This window comes from Salarias fasciatus, chromosome 1 (assembly GCF_902148845.1).
Source record: "Salarias fasciatus chromosome 1, fSalaFa1.1, whole genome shotgun sequence".
Classification (NCBI taxonomy): domain Eukaryota; kingdom Metazoa; phylum Chordata; class Actinopteri; order Blenniiformes; family Blenniidae; genus Salarias; species Salarias fasciatus.
This window is the reverse complement of record NC_043745.1, coordinates 33,612,418-33,638,996: the sequence shown is the minus strand read 5'-3', so window position 1 is coordinate 33,638,996 and position 26,579 is coordinate 33,612,418. Positions and strand designations below refer to the sequence as shown.

The 26,579-nt window shown below is 41.1% G+C and overlaps 1 protein-coding gene across 1 annotated transcript in view; it reads right to left on the bottom strand.

Annotated features, from left to right (window-relative positions):
* The window catches only part of LOC115386896 (C-myc promoter-binding protein-like), an 86,356-nt gene that overhangs the window by 28,603 nt on the left and 31,174 nt on the right, over positions 1 to 26,579 (bottom strand). Inside the window, exons 6-17 of the mRNA XM_030089355.1 lie at positions 24,199 to 24,368; positions 18,655 to 18,956; positions 17,634 to 17,700; positions 17,343 to 17,401; positions 15,988 to 16,132; positions 14,870 to 15,045; positions 14,301 to 14,401; positions 12,079 to 12,294; positions 7,893 to 8,038; positions 6,985 to 7,023; positions 2,540 to 2,673; positions 4 to 136 (exon numbers count right to left, since the gene is read on the bottom strand). Coding sequence (XP_029945215.1) covers positions 4 to 136; positions 2,540 to 2,673; positions 6,985 to 7,023; positions 7,893 to 8,038; positions 12,079 to 12,294; positions 14,301 to 14,401; positions 14,870 to 15,045; positions 15,988 to 16,132; positions 17,343 to 17,401; positions 17,634 to 17,700; positions 18,655 to 18,956; positions 24,199 to 24,368 — 1,688 coding nt within the window. The remainder of the gene's footprint in view (positions 1 to 3; positions 137 to 2,539; positions 2,674 to 6,984; positions 7,024 to 7,892; positions 8,039 to 12,078; positions 12,295 to 14,300; positions 14,402 to 14,869; positions 15,046 to 15,987; positions 16,133 to 17,342; positions 17,402 to 17,633; positions 17,701 to 18,654; positions 18,957 to 24,198; positions 24,369 to 26,579) is intronic.

The window sequence follows — 26,579 nt, the reverse complement described above, 5'->3', positions numbered from 1 at the left end:
GACCTGCTTGGTGCGTCTGAACATGGGGGCCGGGCTGGTGGGGCAGCTGTGCCTGGCGGCAAGGCGGGACGAGGGAGTCCGCAGGCCCTCCAAGGGGTCGAACAGGTCAAGACTCAACACTGGGAAACCATCATACCTGAGGAGGAACACACAGTCTGACTCCCTGTTCTTCTACCAATACAGCAAGAAAACACCTTAGAAAAATAAACACATCTTAAACAGGTTGTAAATTTGATCATGTAACTTTGTCCGGAGTCAAAAATCACTGCAGAAAAGACAGAAAATCTATAAAAACACTGACTTCATTCAAGGTTATAGTAAAATGGCTTTTTTGTAATTAAATAGAAAAAGAACTAATAAAAATGATCTGTGAAGCTGCTGTTTTAATGGATTATCGTGATAGCTTAACTTAAGTGGTTATGGAAAATAAAATCTCTCAAGATAAATTATTCAGAGGGAATAGTGCAGAATACAAATAGCACATATTTAGACCAACGCAGCCCTGCAGTGAGGTTCAGTACAAGTCAGACTCCTGCTGGTCCTCAATCATGTGTTGCAAGAATAAATGAGACAACTTTTCACTCAATGTATTATTTAAATTGTTCCATTTTCTCCCTGCTGTTCGATCAGAGTTGGCATCCACTGAGTCCTGTGCAGAATTCCAGACGAAACAAAAACGGCATAATACCGCAGCAAAATACATATTTTCCAACTAAAGGATTTTACTTTATCGACAATTTCCACATGTTTAGTTATTCGAGAAGTGATTTGTTTTGTGTTTGGTCATTTTCAGCAAGAAGTACAGTGAAAGAGCAGCATTAAAAATATATTTGGAATATGTCTGCATTCTTCTGGACCATAAGAAACACAATCTTGTGTTTATTATATATTGCATTTCATTCTTAAATTTATAAATGAAAGTGCAACCAAAACTCATGCATATGAGTTCAAAACATAAAGAGACATGCTGATTAACGCTGCTTTTTAATATCTGTGTTAAATTCTTCATTTTTGCAGGAACGTAGCTGCAACATGAAGCAGATTCTTTCCCACTCAGTTTCACATGCTCAGCGGTGCATCGGTTAGAAGAGTCCTTGAAGGTCTTTAGAGTTGACTTATACACTCCTGTTCTGCAGTCACACAGCGACTTAAATGAAAAGGAGTTGCTACAAGAACGCCATAGTTGAAAGTGGAACTACAAAAAAAAGATCCAACTTTCTGTGACAAGCAGAGATGAAAGCTAAATTTCATTATTTCTTTCTTCAAATCAATTCTGAGTTGCTTTCATTTTTTTTATCCTAAATTACAAACGCATCATTGGGCTAAAAAAATCTCTTTAAACATTTTAGATGGGTTCTTTCTGTGTGGAGTTTGTATGTTTCTATTGAGTCCGTGTGGATTTAGTTTTGCCCTCCAGTTCTAAAAAAAACCCTGCATGGATGTAGACAACAGATTTGACTTATTTCATGAATTTTATCTTAATAAAGATTTTACTTTATTTATTCTCCTTTTAATGCCATCTGTAATCCCTCTGTTCTAATGTATTTCATAATCTTAATCACTTAGAACTTTTAATTGCTTTGTTTTAATGTCTTTCTTAAATTACCTCCGCCAAGGAGGTAATGGACGGATTGCAATGAAACTTTGTGGAAAGGTGGGTCTTGGGCTAACTTAGAATCCATTACATTTTGGTGATGATCCGGATCACTGTCTGGATCCAGGAATTTTTTAAAGGATTCTTTATCATTGAGAGATAGGGCAGTCTTTGACATAGTTGGGCATAACTCAACAATACATGACAAGGGGGCTTAGCAAAAAATTACAGTGTAAGTTCTTCATTGACTCTAAGAGAAATCAGCTGCTGATCCAGATCACGGAAGTATTACGGATACCAGGATCCAGAACAGGCAAAAATAGGGGGATTCCGGAGTGTCAGTCACTGTGAGGAAACACATTGAGATATGAACATGCAACAAACAGCTTTCTCCCATATATTGTTTATGTTGGGGAGAAATAAAATGTTTTTTAGTATATATGGAGTTCTTATTGTTGTTGGTGAGTTATTTGTGCTGTGGCGGAGGTCTGTGCTCTCTGAGTGCCAAATTCTAGTTTCTGTGTAAAACATTGTGAATTGCCTTGTATTTGAATGGTGTTCTATAAATACATTTGCTTTGCCTTGCATGTGACTCTGATTTGGATAGAAGTATAGAAAATAGATAATGGATTCTCTCTAAAAAATTTTTTTTTCTGAAATAAAGTTCTAATCATCACAACACCAAATTTACAATGGCAAGAAGTCATTCATTTGACCCATATATTTGTATAAACTGTAATTGGCTGTGAAGTCGCCCTAAAGCTACTTAATAAGTTACATAATTCAGGCTGACATGTTCATTTGCATTACATTAGTATTATTGCACTTTTACTTTCTTTTTGTTTTTTTACTTACGTCATAATGATTGGCGAAATACAATCTCGAAAACAGAAAAGCAGAAAAGCTCATTATCAACGCTCTGGGCTCCATGAGTGCAGATTTTACCTGTAGCACAGTGGATATTCCTCCCCCTCGGGCAGGAGCGGCAGCTCTGGGGGTGTGATGAAGACTGTGTGCTCACTGCGCTGGGATTCATCAATTTCTATCAGCCGGGACTCCTCCGGCCTGTCGCCGTCCACCTGCAGAGCGGAGCGCACAGACATGAGGGGAGACGTCTGCGTGGTGTTACTGTGACCCTTCATCTGTCACACTGATGGAAACAAGGAGGATCCTGCCGGGCGGGTGAGAACCTGCACACACCTCTGGACATTACAGCCCCTCTGATAAATGCCTCCGTGTAGGGAAAGCCGGGCGTAGGGCAGACGACGGCTGATTTACTTCTGGAAATGTTTTGTGTAATTCTAAAACAGCTTTGTAGCTGTCATCCTGAGAGCTGGATTCCTGCAGAATGAGTGTCTGCAGGAGGTGAGGGAGGATGACAGCAGGTGACCTACATTTCCCCCGTGAACAAGGCTTGCCTTTTCTTTCTTTTCTCTTTTCTTGTTCTAGCTCTCTGCAGCCTCCTGCAGTCCCTGCACACAAAGGTAAGACCGAGTATCTGTGTATTTCAGTTCCATTTCCCTCCGTGCTCTGCAGCTTTCTCCTGAATAACATGTGAAATGACACTGCTTTGAGACAATATATTAGAAGCAAACAAAAAACTAAGAATTTTCTGTCATATTCAGAGGGGTTGCACTGTTTCTGCCAAATTCCTGCATTACATGACGCCCCTCACCCCTAGTTTTGACTCGAGCTGCATTTTTCTAGGACACAACAGGACGCGATCACATCCATTGTGCCTGACATGGACGAAGGGAAGATGAATAGATTTGAATAAAAAGGCCAATTAGCCCATCTGAGATGAATCATGGGCAACATCTGTCATTCCCTCCACGAGACTGTAGGACATCCAAACAGTAGAAGATGCTATCACTGCCCACACCCCACAAGCATGTAGAGGCACTGTACTTTCATGACAGCAATCAAACTCCAGCTAGGTGGATAACTATCTGCTTTATTTATACACCGTCAATCAGCCACACGTCACACTGCATCATTCCATCAGTGTGTGTTTGATACACTGCACATAGGAGCTTGTAATCAGCTCAGCGGGAGCATTAAATTACTGTACAGCTCAGTCGCCACGAGCTGGTCTGCTGCTATAAAGCTTCACCCCACAAATTACGGCTGATTGTTGGTGAGGAGATGCCAAGAAAAGACTGAAAGACACCCAGGTGGAGAAGTGAGATGGCGTCACCCATCAATTCAAGCGACATTTAGAGTTACTGCAAAGATTTTATAATAGCAAAGCTCGGGAAACAGTTAAAATTTGCAGTCAATTCGCTCGAGGTCTGGGTGTAATGGTGTGTGTGTGTGTGTGTGTGTGTGTGTGTGTGTGTGTGTGTGTGTGTGTGTGTATACACACATATATATATAATATACATATATATGTATATATAAAAAAACAACAACAGTCATGGAGGATGGTGTCATGAATCAAGTAGAGCTTAATGACAAGCTTTAGTGCTATGGGCAACGGTTTCATCCCTGTTGGATGGCAGAGAGTTGAATCCCTTGGTTTAAGTCCATAATTCAGTCTAGTTAGTCTGATGTTAATTAAAGTTTGATAGCAGCCTCAGTCAGATAGAAAGAGGGGAAGCCTCCTCTCGGCTGCACACTGAAGAAAGCTTTCATTATTCCTCTTTGTCTAATAAGGCTCCACTCGAGTCCGACCGAAACTTCTGTGAAGTCTCTCTGAGAGCATTTTAAAGTGCGAGGTTGGAAGTTAACAAGATAAAAGACGAGCGGCAGCTTCAAGCACGACATCTCAGCAATCATCCCGCCGGTGGGTTGGTGATAACAGACGCAGAAACTCAGTCGGAGGGGTTCAGGTATCTAATCAGGAAGCCATCCTGGCTGAGGAAAAAGGGGACAGACACCGAACAGACTGCAGGGATGACACAGCCCAAGAAAGCTACAGCTGCAAAAAGTAGACAGGTTTGTGTTTTTTCTTAATTTTGCCATTTAAATCAACGTTATCGAAATAATACTTGACATTCATCTCATCCTGTCCATGTGTCCATGTGCACACCTATGTGTGTGTGTGTGTGTGTGTGTGTGTGTGTGTGTGTGATAGATTGTGTGAAGCATATTCAGAATGCTCATGTGATTAAGTTGGCCATAAACTGTCAGTAAAGTCCATTGGGAACACTATCTTTTTTTTTTTTTTTTTGTAGATAAGTTGCTCTCCTTTAATTTTGTCAATGTTGAATTCTTCCAGACGTTTAAGGGAAGACTTTGGAGAGTTGTGCCACAAAGACAAGAGAACGTTTTTGGGGTCCTGTGTACAATATTTCTTATTTTGGAATTCTTTGAAAGGTGAAACGACGACTTTGCTTTTAATTTATGATTTCTTTTGACTTGGTCACACCACAGAAACCTGTTATCTACGGCTTTCTTATTGAGTTGATTTACAGGCATTAAGCCCAACAGTCTCCAATGATTCTGCTCGTTTTCTATCCATTTAAGATAAAACATTCCAATCATTCAAACCTTCAATTCAAAGTCTCAGATGTGGACCTCAACCAATAAACTGCACCAATAAATAACACCCAAAGCTGATTTAAGGGAACCACTTGCAAACTCTTATCTCTGAAGTGTCGTGCACAGACAAACTAACATGTGGTTTATTCCTGTGGATGTTCAAGCGAGGGCACTTTGCTGCCTTCGCTCTCTGCTCCACAGAGACTAAAGACAGCTGTGATGATGAAGGAGCGATCTGTCTGACAAGCAGACTTTCTGTCAGTTCAGACAGAAAAAAAACCACAGGACAGGTGAGACGAGATGAGCGCATCTGGTCTGTTTCCCCTGAAAGGACACTGAGATAATGTGGATCACTTCGTGGGAGGCTCCCGCTGAATGACTGCTGATCGGCTTCAAAAGAGAAAACCGCTGTGATTTTATCTGTTGCTCTCAGCGACCAACTGTACACTTAGTATGTTCCACCAAAACTTCAGAATGAATGTTTTAACCAACCTATTAACACCTAAGACACTCAAATGAAGCATCAATTTACACCGAATTGTGACTGATGGCAGCAAACGTTTGGATTGCTAAAACATTATGAAATCAACTATGATTAATAATAAAAAATTGTAAATAAGGCGAAACGACAGTCCTGCTGAAATGAAAAGTACTGCCAATCAAATATTACTGGTAATGATTTATTTATTTAAAAAAAAAATCCCAGTTGTTCCTACTCAGTGTTTCACTTTTATTATTTATGATTTTACAACTTTTAATTGGTTAAATTAACATGAATACTTACGGTTACTGAGTCTTTTAAATCCTGCCAAAGTTGTATTTAATTAGTTTTAGTTTTGACTGCAAACTTCTTTACCTCAGGGATCGATACAGTTTAACCTTATTGTTCTATAATGGATGGGGGTGTGTGCGTGTGTGCGTGTGTGTGTGTGTGTGTGTGTGTGTGTACGCTGAGTGGTGCAGTGAGCAGATAATGTAATCCAGCGACAACAGGAGGATTTAATCGCCAGTAGAAATGACGCACAGAGAGTTGGAGAAGACCTGGGAAGACAGCGAGGGACGGGATATAGACGCTGGCCTCTTGACTCACTCCCACTATGTCTCAATTACAGCCAGAACACACACAAACACTTAGACAGTGAGGACAGCCAAGTCTATTTCAGAAGTTATTAGGAGTGACACCTGCACAGGCCGGAGACCTGCGGACGTGACTCTGGGAAACGAGGGGCTGCTTGGACTTTCAGACTGCAAACACACAGAGGTTAACCTTCACAAACACGAGCTGACAGACGAGCACAGCACTGTGAGCGCGGTCGGGTCAATCTACTCAAAATGCTCCCAGCGGAGCGAAGAAGATACACCGACGGCCCCTCAGCCACTTCATATTGTCACAGTGGAAGCCGCGATCCCAGGGGACGCACAAAGAAAAACACCAATATCAAGCTGCGTTAGTGCTCCGGGAACCAGCGAGGCGCTGAAAATCCTTACTCGCCAGGCTCATAAATAATTGAGGGCAGAGATCTTTGCAGAAAAACTGCGCTCATGGATTTTCGAGGAAACTACTTTCAGTATCTCTGGGCAAGCTGCTGTGGCAGCACATTCAGTGTTGGTCACGAATATTGAAAAATTCATTAGCAATAAAGGAAGTTTTGCAAAACAGATATGGTTGGGATCATAAAGGACTAATCTTAATTAAAAAACATTGAGTGGGATGGAAAACATTTGGAAGTTGAATCGAGGCTGCCAGGATGAAGGATGCTTTGTTGGCACAGTAGTGGTTTCTGGGTAACGCCGAGTCTTGTGCAGTCGTTTTTGTAATTGTGGTTGTATTCAGGAAACCGGGCATCATGCACAAATCCCTCAGCTGGAAAGAAGCCCAGCACAGGTGAGAATAACGGCCGACTTACCTTCCCTCCTTTGTCTGCACTCCGCTCTGAACTGTAAAGCTGCTCACAAACGGAGGCAGAAGGGGGAGAAAGAGAGAGAGAGAGAGAGAGAGAGAGAGAGAGAGAGAAGCAGAGTTTGGAAGCAGGAAGGAAAGACGCAGGTTCAGCTGAAGACAAGAGGAGAGCCAACGCTACTGATACCAAATAAAAACATGCGCAAAAAGTAGAAATATTTGATAGATTGTTTGTTAGCATAGTTCCTGGCAATAAATGCTACGTCGTTGGACAGTCTGTTACTTCCATTTTAAACGGTGCCACATTTTTTTAAATAAAAAACACTGATTTGTGGAATTAGCAGCAGGAAGTGCAGTTATCATCCAAAAACAAAAAAAAAAATTCTTGAACAGCTTACTCTGCAGCAGTGTCACGTTTTGAGCTTTTGGTACCTTTTTATCATATACCAGCGCAACCACGCCGGCAGGCTCTGGTGGAACGCTATCTGAAGAAGGCCATCCCACAGCAGTGTGTGAGGAGGCTGCTGAGCAGCATGTCAGGCTGTGTTTGATTCATCCACAGACTGCTGAGGCTTCTGTTTGATCAATGCATACATAGTCAGATTGCTGATACGTCTTATTTCTTCAAACAAGCAAACAGCAAAGACAAGCTGTTCGGCACTGGGAAAGAAGATTTTGACATGTATCTCTGCTGCACATCCCACAAATGCATGTTCTTTACAGGCACGGTGCTATAGGAGAAATAAACATGCCTTTCAATAATGTGACATTGTATATATATAAAAAAAAAAAAGCTAACCTATCAAACAAAAAGTTAGTTTAAACCACAACATAAGCATCTGCCCACTCAGAAAAAAAAAAACAACAAACAAAAAACAAACAGAAAACTGAGAAGACCACAAAGGAAAACCTTACTTTGTCCACACAGTCGTCGAAGAAAGCCAGGCTGGCGTCTTTGTCGCTGACGAAGGAGCACTCCTCGATGAAGCGGATGAACATCTGCGTCTTGGTCATGAGTGTGTAGAACTTCTGGTGTGAGCGATCGCGGCTCTTCAGGAACCCTGAGGAGGGAAAGAGTCTGCCTTGAAGGAGAGATAGTAGAAAATGTAGGGAGCGAGGCCGAGCTGAAACCACCATAACAGATCGAGGCTAAAATAAACTTTATTGATCACACTCTGCTGAAAAGGTCACAATACCTCTGGTATAACAAATAACAGGATTTAGTGAACGACGACACATTAAGAGGAGAATAATAGAAAAATGTGTCCGAAGATCAGCATTTTGAGAACTTTTACCTCCCAGTTTTTTTTTTGTTTTTTTTTTTGTTCTTGGCAGTACACCTGCACACTGTGGGAAGAAACCTTTCATCTTTAAGAATGGACTATAAATCTTAAATGAACATAGATAAGAATCTAGAATTATAGATTCATTGCTTTCAAATTTATCTGAAGTTTCAGTTTATTCAAATAATTTACATATTTTGACCAGTGTTTATTTTCAGTCTCACTGATTCATTATATTTGTTGAAAAGTGACCGTTTGTAGGATAGATTAATGTGTGGAAGCGCTTCCTCTTGTTGATACATGATTATTTCACACTGTCTGTATCTTTTCACGTTCACTGAAACATCAAAAAGTCAGGAGTGGAATTTGCAGCCTTCCTCCGAAGTCGTGTCATTTTGTGGTTAAAGAATCCATTACTCAAGAAAAAGACCTTCATGTCCAACTGCCTTCTCCTTCCATTTGTCTTGGTTTGGATAATGGATGCCACACTGTAATTAGTATAATGGCCAATTTGGGATGTTCAACAGCATGCTGAAAAGCTTCCTTAATAGATGCTGAAAGCAGCTTAACTGAGTAATAAGCTGCTGCTGTTACGAGGCTGAGAGCAGGACGGAAGGAGCGCTGCCTCACAGGATGGACGGCCGGGCCAAAATAACTTCCTGCAGCTGATGAATATTTTAATCCTGACACTGGTTTTGGCCACTTGTTGTGACCCTGAGCAGCAGCGCCGGCGGGTTTGGACCAAAACTCCTGTCAGTGTCTTCACTGTGTTGCATTTTCAGCTCTGTTTCAGAGCAGGAGCTGAATTCCACTACGATCCGAAACACACAAGATCCCGAAGGGACATTCTTAATCGAGAGTTAACGATTCGTCCATTTGTCTACCCCTCACGTGGTCATAAAAATAGCACTAAAACATAATAGATACGTACTTTGCTCCATTTTATTTCCCTCTAAAAAGCATTTAAATACAAACTGTTTTTTTTTTTTCTTTGCTTTGCACACTGGTCCTCTGACAGACTGAGGAGTGATTTATCAAACATTAACAATGAATATTGTGATGGACTGCTGACTTGTCCAGGTTGTATCCTGAATTGAGCCGCTGTAAGCTGGGATTGGCTCCAGTGACCCACAACCCTGCACAGTAATGACGAGACAGACGGGTAAAGATGCATGAATCTTTAGATCTTTGTTTTTTTTTGTCTGCGTTTTATCACACACTTTGTGACACTCACATCTACCAAGTGGGTGGAAATCTTAGAAAGTGCAGCTTCATCTGATTGGTCAATTATGTTGCACAGATACTGCATGGAAGCATAAATTACTGCAGCTCATCGGTGTGTGTGTGCGTGTCCATGTTTCCTAATGGGAACTGTTAGAACGTCACAAGATCGAAATCATAAATTACAATTGAGAGGATAAAAGACGCAATAAATGTTAAACATCAATTAAAATGCTGCTGCAATGGTACATTATCACCCACAAGTCAAGGTATGTATAGGCTCCGTTAGGTGCCGCTTCTTTGGATAAATTAGCAAAGATGATTGATTTTGCTTCAGTGCATATTCGGTTTGCTGTGACCGTAAGCAGCTGTCATCTAATAATTCCACAACATAAAAAGCTACAGCCTGTGTAAAAGTGTTTTTTTTTTTTTTTTTAATGGCTTCACTTAATAAAAATCTATGTGCCAGGCTGCATGTGAAACTGTGAAAGTGACAGATGTTTAGGTAAAAAGCACATTAATCATCCATCCATCCATCCATCCGTGAGACCTGCTCATCCTACTTAGAGAATCAAAGTCAACTCCAGCTGAGTGTCGGGGACACCTTGAGCACGTTTCCAGTCCCACACAGAAAGAGAGACATTTCAACTGTATGAAGAAGGAGAACAGCCTGACTACAACTACACACAGAGAGGCCGAGAGCCCAGAACAGGCTTTTATGGTTGAGAGGCGCGTGTGCTAAACACTACGCTGCTGTGCAGCCAGTCATAATATTCATACGAGGGAGAAAAATAAAGAGGGGAAAAATGAGAGTTTAATATATCAGGGTGGGGAAAAAAATGAGTTGGGTAATACATGTAATTTTTTATCATTATGGAAATCACATCTAAAATGAGCCGCGGGTCCACAGATGACACACGAGTCATTATGTAATGTGCTGCACTTGTTCCTGTTCGCAGTATCATATAACTCGAACTGAACTCGACCTTGGCTTCGACGATCCCCCAGCAGAGCGGCCGTGAAATCACCACAACTCCCCTCAGCTCCCCTCTGATGAGAACCAGCTTTCGGCTCCCATCCAGAGGCCGGTTTGGGGCCCCTGTGGCCATTTTTTATCGGCTGCGGTGGTAACCGTGTCAGCTTCAGCAGGCAAACATCCCTGAACCTCCAGCCTCAGCATCACCTCCAACACCAGCATTCCCACCCAAACAGTTTCTGAGTGTATTTACTCAGAGGTGGGGACAGACACTTATGAAACCTCATGTATTAAACATCTCCATCTGTTTTCGAGGTTGGCCAGCTGTAAAGATAACACAGTGTTAGTTTATATATTCAGAAAGTCATTAGTGCTCATCATGCGCTGTGACTGTACCACTGCAGCAGCACTGAACCAGCCACAGTCTCATTAACAGTGATGAAAAGGTGAAAATATTCAACTTTTCTGAACATTCTGGTCAAATTAGCTCCCTTTGAAAATTGTGTAGTGGGAAATGGACTTTCAATCACTGCTGTTTTACTTTCATAGCTAAATGAGATCTACTCGAGAGCATCGCAGATGGTTTGGTGCAGTGGTTTGCCCTGTCCTCTCAGAGCCAGGAGCACTGTATTTGGGGCAGTTGTATTATGGATTTTGCACATTTTGTTCTCCATATTTTTTCACTCCCAAAAAAAAATCCAAAGAGAGTTTTGTCAAAGGTAAATGCATGTTTTGAGCATGTGTTTGGTTATTTGGCTGTCTGTGTTTGCCCTGATTGACCTTTCAGCCACCCATGCTCTGTGTACTTTGCCTTTTTGCTCAATGTCAGCTGGGAAATCGTCCAGCTGCCACGTCCCTAACATGAAGAAAAGTGGGCACTGAAGATAGATGGAACAAGCTTTCCTGGTTACTTTCCATCTTTCCAAACACAATATCAGAATATCATTTTTAAATCCTTTTTGACAACTTTGATTACTTGAAAGATTTGTTTATTTTAACTGAGGCTGTCAATGTTGGGTGGACAGAATGATGAACAGATTAAATAAACAAAAGGAGATTTTCATGATCAGGATTTGAGTGAACATGTTCTCCATAAAACATATTTTACATCAGTCTTTTAAACATTCTCCCAGAGAGAAAGTTCAGTTTTATCCTGAAAAATAGTCATTAACATCATGTACTTGTGGAAACCTTTTCAAAACCGACTCAAGCTTCTTTATTGACACACTGTTTGTTGACCAAATACATAACCTCCTATGAGCCAGTAATTACACGGTAATTACTGTCATTTTTGTTGTATTTACAGGAAAGCACAAAAAAATTCCCACTCAATAGGCCTGGTCTTTCTGAAGAGGGCTATCTGGTGTTGGAACATGATGTGACTTTGCTCAAAGCTTGTGCAATTATGTAAACACTTCAGTGCGACTCATCTCCGAGAAACAATTCTCTCTGAGGGACAAGTTGGCTCATTGCACTGAAGTGGACTTGTGATGGTTCCTTTGTGAGGACTTTGAAGAGTCTACTGGGTAAAAGGGCCGCTGACTTAACTCATTCAATCTATTTCCTTTACCACTCTGCCTCCAGTTTGAGGACCTACAAGTGGCGGCAGCAGTCTTTTTACCTTGCAGGTCAAAGAGCGAGCTGGCGTCGGTGGCTTTCTCAGATGGCGCCTGTGTGATGGGGCGAAGGAACAAGCGGTAGCCTTTCAAAATGGCCGCCATGAAGCGCAGGAAAGCTTCCTGGATCTCCAGCTCCAGCGTGTGGAGGCTCTTTCCACAGCTCAGCTCGGAGGAATCGCTCATGCTCAGCTCCAGCAGCCCGTCAGGACGGCACTGACCTGAGGACAGAAAGATATGCGTTTTAGCAGCTACTGCTTCGAGATATACAGCAGGTTAACGAAGAGGTCACGAGTAAACAGGAAAAAGAAATGGAACATTATGAAATAGAATATTAGTGCTTTTTTAACTCAAGGGGGACATTACTTGGTGAAAATGAATTAGATGTAGAGTAAAATAGCATTGGATAATAAATAAATAGTCTTCATGCCTGCAAATTAAAGTTTGTACGTCCACCTGCTGTACTTTGTACAGTTACCTTGCTAACCTAGTTAAATTAGTTAGCTACAAAAAGCAGCAAAATTCTGATTCAAGTTGAAGCTTATATCGGTGACGACAGCATCATTTGTCATATTCCTTCAGATTTCTATACGACAGATTTGTTAGCTGGTTTTGTGGAGGTTCCCAACTGAAAACCTTTAACATTCCCGACTGCATGAAAGCATCAGATCATAACTCTAAACTGTGGTCTTTGTAGAAAAATCTGCTTTGTTAGCATTTTAAGAAAGTCTTAAAGCTCGGGTTGGCGATCTTGGAAAACTTGCATGTAGCACGAATGTAGCATCTCCCCAAGGCTCCGCCTAGCTCCCACCCCATTGGAGGAGCTCCGTTGGGAGCGGAGACGCGGAGACGCGGAAACGTTCGCGGCGCGCGCGGTGCGCGCGACACTTCCGGGTCCAGTGCGTTCCTGGCGTAACCTGTCCTCAGTGCTTTGTTTCTTCGTTTTTCTTTATTTGCACTACGCCAAGTTATGGCGCACTCACCGGTAAGTAAAGCCCCAAACATCCTTCTCCGCCATTCTGCAACGACGCTCCGTCCTTCTACGCGCGCACTGAACCAGGGTCAGTGCACGCCATTGACATGTACGCGCAGGGGGCAGGTCGAACGGCGAAGGGATTTGATTGGTTTAAAAAAAGGTGTCCCGTCAAGACGATTGGTTGCTGTTTTTCCCGTTTTACTCCTGCTGTAGATAGCGGATATTTTCCAAACTACTTTAAGAACACGCCATGAATTGCTTCCCATCGGGTCATAAAGATCATTTTAACCAGTATTTAAAAAAATGTATCTCATTCAAATCGCCAACCCTAGCTTTAATGATCAAAAAACATGTATTGAAAGGCCTTCAACGATTACAAAAAGCTTGCTGTTCTTCAAGCATTTGCATTGCGAATGATGATTACATAATTAAACCCAATGATTGCAGGTGATTTCCAGTGCAGTCTGAGAGGGTTTAAACATCTACTTAAAAACTCTGGCATGAAAATCAATATTCAGCACTTCTGGAAGTCACTTGCTAGATTTTCAACTTCACTGAATCAGAAAATCCATTCATTCAGTTTTTACAGCTCAATACGCAGCAGGTTTCACGGTCTCTCTGAGCGCAGAGCTCCACAGTGGGGTAGGTGGATAATTAGGGAATTATGATATGGTGGGACTATTGTTGGCTTTCAGGTTGTTAAATGAAGAACACAACAAGGCGGACTGAATGTAGAGCATACTGGAAAGATGATGGGGTCAAAAACCAGAATAGAAGAATTCAGCATCAGACAGAGGCACTTAATATAGGGATTTGTCTTTAGTTGATTATTTCTCTCGTTTAACACTGTTTCCATATGAATCTCATACTGTTGGAATGTTAAATGCTGCTAGATCTTGCCTGATAATGATAAACAGACTGTTGTGCTGTCACTCTGGTGAAAAGAAAAAAAAATACTGGCAATTCAAAAACTAATCAATTCAGTGCAGATAAAGTGCAGTGTGTGGAAAACCACAAAGCCACAACAAAGAAACCATTTTTCTCTGCTTGGTTTTTGTGCTTTTCATCATGTTTGAGAAAACATGACAAGAAAAACGCAGGAATGACAATAATACAGTGCCACGTGAGAGAAAATCTTGTCAGAGTTCATTCAGCTGAGTTGAAAACAAAGACAGCAACTGAGGCGAATGTTTACGTGACGCTTGTCAAGAAAATTCACAAATAAAAACAGCAAAGGAAAAAAAGCCTCACCATCAACCAGCTGCTGGTATAGATTGTTGAGGACATTCATGAGGTTTTTGCAGGCTTTCTTTGGCAGGATCTTCCACGTGAGGGCTCGCTTATCTTCGTTGCTGGAAAAGCAGAAGCATGCGCTGAGTTAGGAAGGACCTGTACGGCCAAAACCAACACGAGCAGCAGTGGGTGCCGGAGGACGAGGACCACCCCGATGCCGAACGGCTGTTAATGAGGCCAGAAATGATGTGAACCACAACTGACCTAACCTGACGGGGCAAAGCCTGCATACAAGGCTGACGTTGCAAAAAAAAAGTATAACCACCCAGTTTTAGGAAATGGGCCTCTCTTTAAACTCTCTAAACTTAGAACTCATTCCCTGGCACCTATGTGGTTTGGTAAAAAAAAGAAGAAGAAAAAACATTGTATGAAGGACACAATATTGAACTTGTATCCTTAAGTGCTGTGCAGAACTGAACTAACACAATATGTTCACCACAAGGACGGGATTTTTCTGTAAAACTCTGAAAACTGTCATCTACAGAAACTCCAAAAAAAAAAAAAAAAAAGCTCCAAGGTCTGCTCACTGGAAAATGGTGTTTGTGTCCAGATCCACGCAGCTCACGTCGGGCGGTGGGTCGTAGAGATCAAAGTAGCGAGAGTCGACTCCGACGATGAACGGACACGGGGCGCTCAGCACGTCGGCCAGCGCCAGGGGGCACAGAGGGATGTACGGACACGGCCAGTGGAACGGAAAAATCATCTGAGGAGGATGAAGAGGAGGAACATGAAGAGTGAGACCAAAAAGAAAACAAGAAACTGACCTTTAAAGATGGAGCTGCAGTGTGTTTTCTTTTGCTGCTTTAGAAGGGGGTCAGAGCAGTATCAGTACGATGACGACAGATTTAGTGTAGCTGAGTGAAGATAACACAGCTGAAAGTGAAAAGGACATTTACCCCAGAGCTGTTTGCCATAAATTTAACTGAACATTTTTCTTTTCTTTGGTGCGAAAATAAGATTAAAAAATAGACTTTGAAAAACAAACATAAATCCTCAAGGAACGAGTGATGAATAGAATAGAAAGTGCGCTTGAAATGTTTTATGTACAGTAACAAATCATCAACGCACTCAGATTTGTCTTCGTCTTTGTCATTTTCACTTTTTTAACTTAAGCCTTTTTTTTGTACCATCTTGTTCATCACCTTCACTGATTTTTTCATCATGTTCTTTTCTTCTTGTCTTTCTGCTGTCTTATTCATTATTTTGAACATCATCTTTATTCATCACAACCTAGTTGTCTTGTTCATCGTCTACTTATTTGTCATCTTGTTAGTATTTGTCTTTGTCATCCTGGTCGTCGTCGTCGTCTTCATTATTTTCTTTGATGGCTTTTTTGTAATTTTGATGCTCTTCCACATCTTCATCTTTGTGATTTGTGTCATATTCTTCATCCTGTTCATCACCTTCTTCCTCATTTTCGACATTGTCTTCATGTTGATTTTTAGATTGTTTTTCTCTATCTTGCTGTACCTTTTGTATCTGTGTTGTGGTTTTTATTCATTAATTTATTTTGTGCCATCCGTCTGGTCCAGCTGAAATCCCCCCCCTCAACTGACGTTTGCAAGTTGCTCGCTCAGTTTGCTGTGAACACATGTAAGCAAGAATCCAGCACAGTTAAGTGCAAGCCATGGTTGGTGTAACTTACTGAAACCAGAGCCTCTGTGACACTGGTGAGCACAGCTGGTCGTAACGAGTGAACGAGGATCTTGTGTTCAGTGACGGCAAACACCAGCAGGGTGACGGCGTTCTCTGGTCCGAGGTTCTGGAGCAGCGTGGAAAATCGCCCACCGCTATGGAAAACATAATGAAACAGGAAAACATTCTGAAAAGCTGATGATAATACGATGGTTGTGTTTTCCCCATGTTTATGGAGAAAAAAATTGAATTTGTCGCAATGCCAGCAGCAAACAGATGTCGTTTTAAAATGTTATTGAGCTGTCATTGTTTATTTATTGCACGTTAAAAACTGTCAGATGATGACAAATTCTCTGACTCTTAAAACCTTTCAAACAACCACGAGCTCCGACAAGCAACCAAAGAAAAATCTGAAAATTAAGGTAATTTACCCATTTAAAGCAGAGTTGTCGATAAAAACACATCAAAGTTGTAGCAGTTGAATTTTCCACAGTTCAAAATGTCATTGTACGACGGCAGCACAGGGGAGCTCACAAAGTTAAGACAGGATTTTGAGGAGCAAGAACAGCTTCCGATACAACTGGAAACCTGTTCATGCAAAGGAAAAGGTCAAAGTCTTCTCTTTAAGTTTAAAGGAGCTGCAGATAGAAGTTGTTCAGTGAATTTTCCAGCTGTTTTCATTGAATTTACAACACAGAGGTTGTTGACAGTTCGTTCAAGAGTTCAGCATCACCTCTTCCTCACTGCGGTTCCCTCTTATGAACCTTAAACAGACCTTAGAGACTAAACCTATTCCCTTAACAGACCTCCCACTCACTTACAGGGACAGAAGGAGTTATTGTCTTCCAATAGGGAGCATGTATGTACATTAATTTCAACACCACTGAAAACTCTTTAAGAAAACTTCTCCAGCATAAAGAAATGGTTCCAAGAAAAACAGGCTGAAGCGTTTGAAGCTGCCCTCTCATTACTTTGCCCTGAGGATCATTAAAAATCTGAGAGCAGATCTCAAACTTGCTTTGCATGCACGACCAAAATATCCCAGAATTTGAAGTGATCTGCAAGAAAGAGAGGTTACAAAATTCTGAACCCTGAACTGGATGCAAAGATCATCTGCAAGCTGTGATATGGGCCGAATGCCGGAATCACTGTTTATTTCCTTCAGCTGTTTGACATCATCCAATAAGAGTCACTGATCTGAAACATTGGAAAACGGCTGCTGGGGTTGTGTGCTTACTTTTTTTCGCAATTCAAAAGTCAACAGAATATGTCATTTTCCCAGAGGTGGTCAAACTTTCACAGACAGCTGTCGTCCTTCAAAACAGAGATTTCACTGAGTAAAGTGGGCTCCACAGCTGCTCTTACCTCAGTGGTAAAGGAGAAGACACCGGCTGGCTCAACATCAGGCTGTCATGAGGGGAGAGCTGAGAAAAAAAAAAAGAAAAAAGCTGGAAGGTGAGATAAAACCAACCGAGCAAAAAAAACGCCAGCAATGAATCATTTAAGTGTCCATCAATAATGGAGGACAAAGACCACCGCAGGCACTCACAAGACATCTTTGGAAAACTACACTGCTTTCTGAAAAATGGCTGACACCCACTTCTGACTGAATGCAACAAAAATCACTGAGTGGTTAAACTGTACCGATTAACTCACCTGCACCAGGATGCGAGGCCGCTGAGAGGAAGGGAAGGGAACTTTGTGCATAAAGTGAGAGATGTGCCTGAGAAGAAGAAGAAGAAGAAGAACAAGGAATTGAGTCTAAAAATAACAGCGGAGGGCAGATGGATAAATCGTAAAAGTAGCATTCTTGAGTTGTGAGCAGCTCTGAGCTTGAATGCTAATAAATAGTACATGACCGACATGATTGAAAGTAAAGTCCCAATCTGAAAGGAGTGAACTCTGGTCCTGTATTTTACTTTTATGCACTTTTTTTGTCATTTGTTTGAAATTTGTGTTTCTCAAGGTCAAAATAAAAACGCAAGAATGCATCAAACTCTTGATAAAAAATATGTGGGCCATAGGGAGGAACACCAGGTGCTGTTTCTGCTTCTCAGGAATAACATAATATCCACTTTGATTTAGGAAATGCAGGGGTGCTAAAACTGTAGGAGGATGAGAAGCCCTGAAAGAGCTTCAAACACACAGCTACTCTCATGCATTTTTTATCTCACGCGGCATGGTAATTTATGGCTGAACGCCTAATTTTTTAGTCTGTTTTAAAGTACACGATAGAATGGTTTACTGCTGTTGAGATCCTTCGGCAATAAAAACCATAAGTCTTCTATTGCTAGTAACGGGTTTTTAATTTAAAACTGGTAGATCAGGGGTGTCAAACACACAGCAATTTTAATGATACCTTCTAGAGTAAAAAAAAAAAAGTGAAATGCATGAATAATATTCATGGTTTTGTTCTACATGTGTTATTTATATTGCTGTCTTTAGGTTAGATCATGTTCGGTGTGTTGATGCTTCAGCACATCAACGTTAAGAACAATACGTTCACTTGTTGCTTAATACATCCAACCCAACGATAAAGAAGTTCATTTTTCACCTTTCAAAGATAGCAGTATCATGGCTGATTGGTGTGTATCTGGGAAGAATATTAACGTTCAATTCCGAATTGTACCAAGCAAGTTGGGCGTTGACAGGGTGGATGACATGAAGGAAAACTCACTTCTCGATGGGCAGGGCGTGAGGGCCGGAGATGGAGTAGCGATAGAGGAATGTGAGGAACTTGCGGAAAGCGTCAAAGAAGGGCCAGTGGGAGAGCAGGCAGATGCACTTGTTGGTGTGAACCGAGCGCGTCTCAGCGGCGCTCTTTGCTGTGCTGGTGCTTGAGTTGGTGCTGGCAGCTGTTGCGGTGGGAGCAGCGGGCTTCTGAGGATCTGGGCTGAGCAGACCCAGCTGGGAGAGCTGCTGATCGGTCAGGCACTCCAGTGGGAAGGGCTCGTAGAACTGAATGGCAGCACCGTAAACCTACAACAGGAGGCAGAATGCAGAGCTGAAAAAAAAACGCTCTTAACATCACGTCTGCAGTGAACCCAAATGACTCACACACACTGCACAAAAACAGAAGTGTAACATTGTATGAGTTTCATAGAGAGTTTTGGTTTGAATGAGCTTTTGGCAATCAATAAATCTTGTCCAAATAGTTCTTGCTCAGAGAGAAAAAAGACAACAATATCTATAATGGTAACAACAACAGGTAGCGCTAATGTTGATACTGATAAAGAGGCTAAATCGGAGAGAGTGTTTCAGGAGGCAGTGAATCATGAAGCTTTTCAAAAACCTGGCTCTTCAAAACATTTCTGTCATTTCTCTTTCATTTCTCATTTATGGACAGAAGGCTTTGTGTGTATCGACATGCCTATCAAATGTCAGGAATGATCCTTCAGGACAGTGTCATGAAAACAGCTTGTTATTAATACAATCAGATGCTTCATAAACGTAATTAACAGCTTCTATTCACAAGCAAATCAGTTAAACTCATTTCCATCTACTTATTTTGAGAGAGGAATGTTTGGGATCGTAACTGAAACCTCTCGTCCTCGTCAAACAATTTTCCAGATGATCTGGCCGACTCTCGATGAAAAGGAGACAGACAGCTCAGAAACCTCTCTGCTTGGCTCAGTAACTTCCCTGCACTCTTAAACTAAAGGAAACGTCAATAAACATTGAAATAAAGTGGGCAAGTGTAGTGCACTGTTGTTTATCTTTTATTGAATATCAATGTTGTGAGTGCAAACCGGGGACAAAACAAACGGCGGTTCAGATGAGCCGGTGCCAAACAAATCCTCTCCACTCGCTGGAAAAGTGAAGAGTTTCCCAGATTCATGCTCAGATCAAAGGTAACTGACTTACTGACTCCACAGCCTTGAATGTTTTTAACATTTTCCTCTGAGATGGACTGGTGCTACCCATGACTGTTTTTGTTTTTGCTGATGAGTGAAATGAGGATTCCTCCGTGTGTGTCCATGTGCGTTGTGTTCTGCAACAGGCCTGACTCATAACAGTGCTTTTCCTTTTCGGTGAACACTGCTTATTCAATTTCCTGACAATTATGACTTGAAAAGCGTTACACCTGTGACATCCCTCAAGCTGTGGAGATACCAAGAAAAACAACTCATTACTTGGAAAAATTTGATACCGGTCTGAATTTAAACGGCTTTCCGTTTAGGGCTGAAAAAGCAGAGTGAATTTATATTCAGGGGTTGATATTCAGAGTTCTGCATAACAACACCACGGGGGAATCAGAGACAAAAGGAACAAGTCGGGTCTGATCTGCAAAGACCTGACTGAGCCAGTCAAACATCACATCTGCACAATGAACATTGAATTGCTTTTTGTTCAATTGCTGCATGTCCGATTCTTTAGATGGTAGTAAGCATGACAAGATATGAAAAGAGCAGGCACAAGAACAGGCCTGAGAGTGACGACGTTGTTTTATACTTGAACCAATACAGTCTCTCTTATGCTATAACTGTCTTGGTAGGGGCTGTAATAATAATGTGAAGATCGCTGTAATACTGAAGCGTTGCAGTGATACATGAGCTGTTACGGCGCCATGTGGGTCAGTGTGATAACATTTTCAATTCATTAAGTTCAGCAAAATTTAAATCAGTTAGTGGGAGAAAGATGCTCTACATAATGGATTTTAGCACCTCTTGTGAGAAACACATTAAAGCACTAATGACAACAAGAGGAAGCTACAACAGCAGCAGACTTCTCCTTTAAAGTATGTCTTGTAAAGTTTATTTCAGCCTACTAATGCATCACAGGTATTGTGGATACACGTGCTGCAAGTTAGTCGCAGAATAATAAACAAAAACATTCAACTGCAGAATATTTACCGAGCATACGGGACAGGTATGATCTGTTGTCTGTGTTTTCAATCTTCACATCCAAAAAATATTTGCCCATCTTATAAATGTATTTGCATGAGACTGAATGTCTAGCTTTTGTGATTTTTTTTTTTCCATTTTTTCCATGATTGTTCAGATTGGAAATCGGTTGCGTTGCCATGGCTACAGGTTTTTCAAGGGGCGCCTCTAACAGCTGCGGCTGCTTCTCATTAATCCTCATCAGGATTACTGAGGCGCGTCTCCTCCAGCAAACAGGAGTTTATTGAAATAGTGACAGTTAAGACAACAGCTTTGACTAATGCTGGACAGTTGGCTTGTGAATACGATGGAATAAAAAGCAAATGTGGAGCTCTCAAATTGTTTTCATGAAAAACAAATTCCACAACTACCAAGCATATTGAAACTTCAGCAGTTGTAACAAAATTAACGATACTAATTTCTTGATATGAATTAGTTACTAGAGTGCTGTTGCCAAATGGGTGGTGTACAGTAACATGTCACTTTATTATAGATATTACTGCAGAGGCTGCTGGTTGTGGATTGGGAATAATGGTGTCTTATTAATATAGAGTCACAGTGTGGAAGTTCACGCAGGTCAACAAGTAACTCCTCATGTGAACATGACGTCTGCAGACTGCCAGAGTCCTGCCGAGTCTCCCTCTGACCTTGGCCAGTAAAAGACAAGTCAGCATACAACATGTGCTCGCCAGATATTCTGCACGCATTACAGCAAGCCCTCCACACGCGCACACACACATAAAAAGTGGAGTCAGCATCAGCAGGAGGAGCAGCTTGGTTTGGCACCAGCGATCGCTGATGGGCTGACCTTGTTTGATGGAGCCTGCTGATATTAAACATCAATGTTATTTCTTTTCAGTTACGATGGTGTTTTACCACGCTGCTCACTAATGTGTTTCAACACGTATCTCATTCCAACCAAGCCCACGAACAAGGGCATCAGGGTGCTTTTGTTCTTGAAATGTATGAAGCGCACACATGCTTCAGCTAAAACTGTGCTATTCTGATCGCATGATAGCTGGTATGTTTATAGAGTTTACAGTTATTTTTTTCACCGTCCTCCTGTGAAGATTTTCCTCTGGCTTGTAATGTGCAGCAATCAATGGCCCTATAGCAAACAGGATCAACCAATCAGGCGACTTGGCACAACAGTGATTCAACTGTGTCTCAGCAGAACTATAGATCAGGATTCATATGAAGCACGGCCTCAACAAACAAATCAATCCTGAAATGAAGGAAGAATTGAACTTCCTTGCTGTCTGTCATAATGACGGACAGTCACAAGAATCTCATCTTAATATTTCTGTTAAATGTCTTTGACTTTTTAAAATAATAAGGAGACACAGAAGCATTGTATCAACACAACAAAAATATTTTTTTTCCCCAACATATCACCAACATGGAAAATAAATTGTCATAGTAGCATGAAAACAAGTAGAAATATGAAATTAATTGCAATGACATGGCCGTGCAATGGTTAACATTCACCTTTTAAATCTTTTTAAAGTTCATCCACCTTCCTCCCACAATCTAAAGACCTACCACCTTTCCAAATTGCCAGTGTATATGAGTGATTGTCTGCCTGTAGCCAGGTCTGCAGTGCGTTAGCATATAGCTGTGAGTTTCTAAGTCTTGCTGCGTTGTTTTGTTTGTGTTGTCTCAGCAGGACAGATGGCAAACTCAAACATAATGAAGCTTGTATGCAGTAATGTGTTTACATCCCGCTACATTGTATGCAGCTTAATCAAGCATTGACCCTTTAGGGTGCTCACTGAAATATACCAAAGTGAAAATCTCATCCAAAAGATGCTATTGAAAACTATTTTGAGACTGTTTTTATATTTGGGATACATGTCATGCATGAATATTCAAATGTATGTTGAGTTTCTCATTAGTAGTGTAAATGTGTCAGATTGACTTACTGTTTCTGACACAGGGATAATGTTTACAGTGACCAGCCACACTATCATGATTTATATTGAAGCATCAGTCAGGTACACTGACTGGGAGTGAGAAACCTAAAGGCTGTGACGGCAGCACTTGTGGTATCTTGAACAATGGATATTTGTGAATTTCCCCAAAATGTCAGAAACCATCCAAAAGCAGAAGGAAGTGATGAAGTTACTAAATATGGCTAATGAAAGGTTAAAGGTAATTATGCCTCTGGAAGTGAAACATGACATTTGGATGTGAAAATAGACCTTGAAAGTATTGTGTATGTGTACTGTATGTCCATGGCTGAGAGTGTGTCTGAGAGAGAACAGACTTTGTCTGGGAAAAACCCATAAACCTCTGTTATTTTGTTTAACTATAAAAGAAACGAGTGTGTTGTTAACATGATGTTAATGTATTTAATTTTTAGGGATTAATCATAAAAAAAAAAAAAAATGCCTGCTTTAAAGGGATACTTCAACATTTTGGCAAATTGGCCTATTTTGCGCAATTCCTTAGTCATTTCGAACAGCATACTTACTTTCTTGTGAGGGCGAGCTATTGTTTATCCAGAGGTGAGTCAGGGAAGGTTTTCGGGACGGACACAATGGAAGTGAATGGTATTTTTGGTTCCCCTCGTCAAACTCATCAAATACACAATCCAACAACCCCAAAACACTTTGGTGGACACGTTATAATCCGCACATTCACTACGCTGTGAAATATTAATGCAAAATTACGAGATTGAGTTGTTTATGTGAAGATTGCTAAGACAGAAATACTTACTAAATATGGCGTCTGGGCGTAGTGATTTCAAAAGAAGAAAAGTAGTTCCCAGTATTTGCTTCAGTGTCATAACGCTAAAATATTATTTGTTGGTGTTCCACAGCGTGGTGAATGTGCAGATTATAACATGTCCACCAAAGTGTTTTGGGGTTGTTGGATTTTGTATTTGATGAGTTTGATGAAGGGAACCAAAAATACCATTCACTTCCATTGTGTCCATCCCGAAAAACTTCCCCGACTCACTTCTGAATAAACAATAGCTCGCCCTCACAAAAAAACGTAAGTATGCTGTTTGAAATGACTAAAGAATTGCGCTAAATGGTCCAATTTGCCAAAATGTTGAAGTATCCCTTTAAGACAGGAAACATCAGCTATGGAGCTGCAAGGTTTTTGCCAGACAATGGAAACAAGCCTGACCTACTTTCCTTCTGGCATGCAGCACGTTGTGGTTTTCCTTGTGCCCCACAGTGGTACGTTACTCTGTGGTCATGTCAGCTGTGAATATGGCAGTTACAGTTCGGTGCTGAGGTCTAACAGTCGCCGGCAGCGTCTCACATCCCCTGCTGAGATGAAAGTCAGTCGTCTGGATTAGTGAGAAGGAATGAAAGTGGGCCTCTCACCTTCTCTCCCGAGGCTCCGGTGAGGACGAACGTGGAGAAAACGGGGAGGGAGTATTTGGTGTTAGCCGGCCAGCACTCGATGGTGGCTCCCATCGGCAGGCAGAAGAGAGGGACAGACTCCGGCAGAGGGAAGGACTCATAGTCCTCCTCTGGATATCTGCTGAATAAACCTACCAGAAGCAAAGTAAACAAAAGATTCAATTTAGAGTGCAGCTGAGGGGGGGTCTTCACTCCTCCCACCACCAATTAAAAGCTAATACAGGTGTGAAATCCTCTTCCAAATAAGCTCAAAATGAAACAAAGCAAGTTGTGTTCGCCATAATCCGAATAATAATGATGCCCAACTTGATTAAGCTGGTGTCTCTTGAATTAGCTGGCTTCTTATTGAGCCATCAGTCATTCGTAGGTGCCTGTTAGTGTCAGCGGACACAAACTACAGTGAATAATGATGTAATATTGTTGGCTTAGTGCCACATCCAACACTGACTGTAGGTTTAGTCGGTTAATAAGGAGTAAACAAACAACTTTTCATTAACATCAATGACTTACAAAATCAAATCCATTCACCTGTAAGCAAAATTCAAATTGAAACATGAAAAAAGCTCTGATTTGGCACGTTTTCTTTTAAGACATTAGAGAAGCCAGATATGAAGTTCAATTGCTCATTTCACAAATGCAAGCTTCTTACAAATGCATCAGATTTATTCATCAAACAAATACTCTACCAAACACAAATTCTCCACATTTTTTAGCACAGTTTAAAATACATACAATACAAATTTATTCTCTTTTATCACGTGGGAGATCAACTGTGACGCACAACAGAAACATATATTTTGATAACCACATGATCATAATTATCATAATTGGATCTTACACGTTTCATGATGTGGCTAATATCCAGATTGCAAAAACATCTTGCTCTTTGGCTGATTGATTAGCATTTCTTCGTGAGCTAGCTGCTGATCATTTCAAACATCCTCTCTGAATATATTGCTCCATACTTTGAGGAAGTATAGGAGAAACATCACATTGGCTTCTTTGTTATCTTATCTGTTTTATTGACATAATAGATGTTGAAGATGGTTGTATAAACCTTAACAGCTTCAACTGTATTCTATTCACTTATTCTGCGATTTACATATAAAGTTATACATAGTTTCTATTTTCATGTGGGTGGTATTAGAATAAAAAATACTGAAACAAAAAGTTAAAGAAATACTTTCTAATGTTCTGACTCAAAGCAGGTTTCATGGGTTTAATTTAAGCTGTGAATGTAAACGATCTTTAAAAAGCTAAAAATTTCAACATCTTAGGACGATTGCACATTTCATTTGCACTTCATACAACACAGACTGTGAGTTTTTCTGAAGCAAAGCCAACTGACACTGCGTGCCGTCCCTGAGCACTGCTCAAAAAAACATGTAAAAAGTGAAAGTCTCACACCCAGAAGTGTCCTTGAACACCTCTGAACAGACACACAGATGTGGCACTTGCTGCTGCAGTTCACGCTGAGAGACACCAAACAGTGTGGTGAGTCACTGCAGAACAGAGTGGTGCAGTGGATCGCCCTGTCACTTCATAGCAGGGAAGAGTCTGATCTCCCTGTGCCTGTAGGGCTTCCTCTCAAAAACTTTACAGCAACTAAACAATGAAAACTTCCTATTTGGTTTACAATAATTTTACAAAACAAGATTAACCTGAAAACTATTAAGGAAAATAACTTCAATTTCAAAATTATGCTTTGTTTTTCTCCTCATCTACTTGTTAACCTAAAACTTCCCATGAGATTTTGTGGGGGATTTAAGAGAACTGTTAGAAAACAAACTTCATTTCTGTGTGCTGACTCATCCAAAGCTTTAACAGATAGGATCTTTCCATTCACAGTCTGCTGCACGTTCAACAAAACCTCACTCAGCCTGTCTGAGGCAGAGCCAGCACCGATATCAGCAAGTGACAATCTACAGGTAGATTTAGTGTAAAATAACCCTTATATCACCTTGGAAACTCTACAATCAATGTAAGCCCTTTAACGTGGAATTAGACGTGCATGCAGAGGATTATCTCATCAACCCGCTTCTGAGGAGACTACAGGCTTGAACTTGTGAGCTTGAGCTGAAGCAGAAAGTCCTCATGCAGAATCCCCTCCTCTCTGGAGACAATTCAACCAAACCACTTCACTGCAAATACAAAAACAGCGTCTGTGTTTGATGCAATAAATATTCATGACCACAAGATAAACTGTGAGTAAAAACAGTCCAAGCTACTGCTCAGCGGAGTGCAGGTAACTTCTGAACTTGTCCAAAACAGTATTCTCCTTAGTTTCTCTGTCCCATAAATGCAATAATTATCAGCAGAAGAGAGGAAGGAAAGAAGGCATT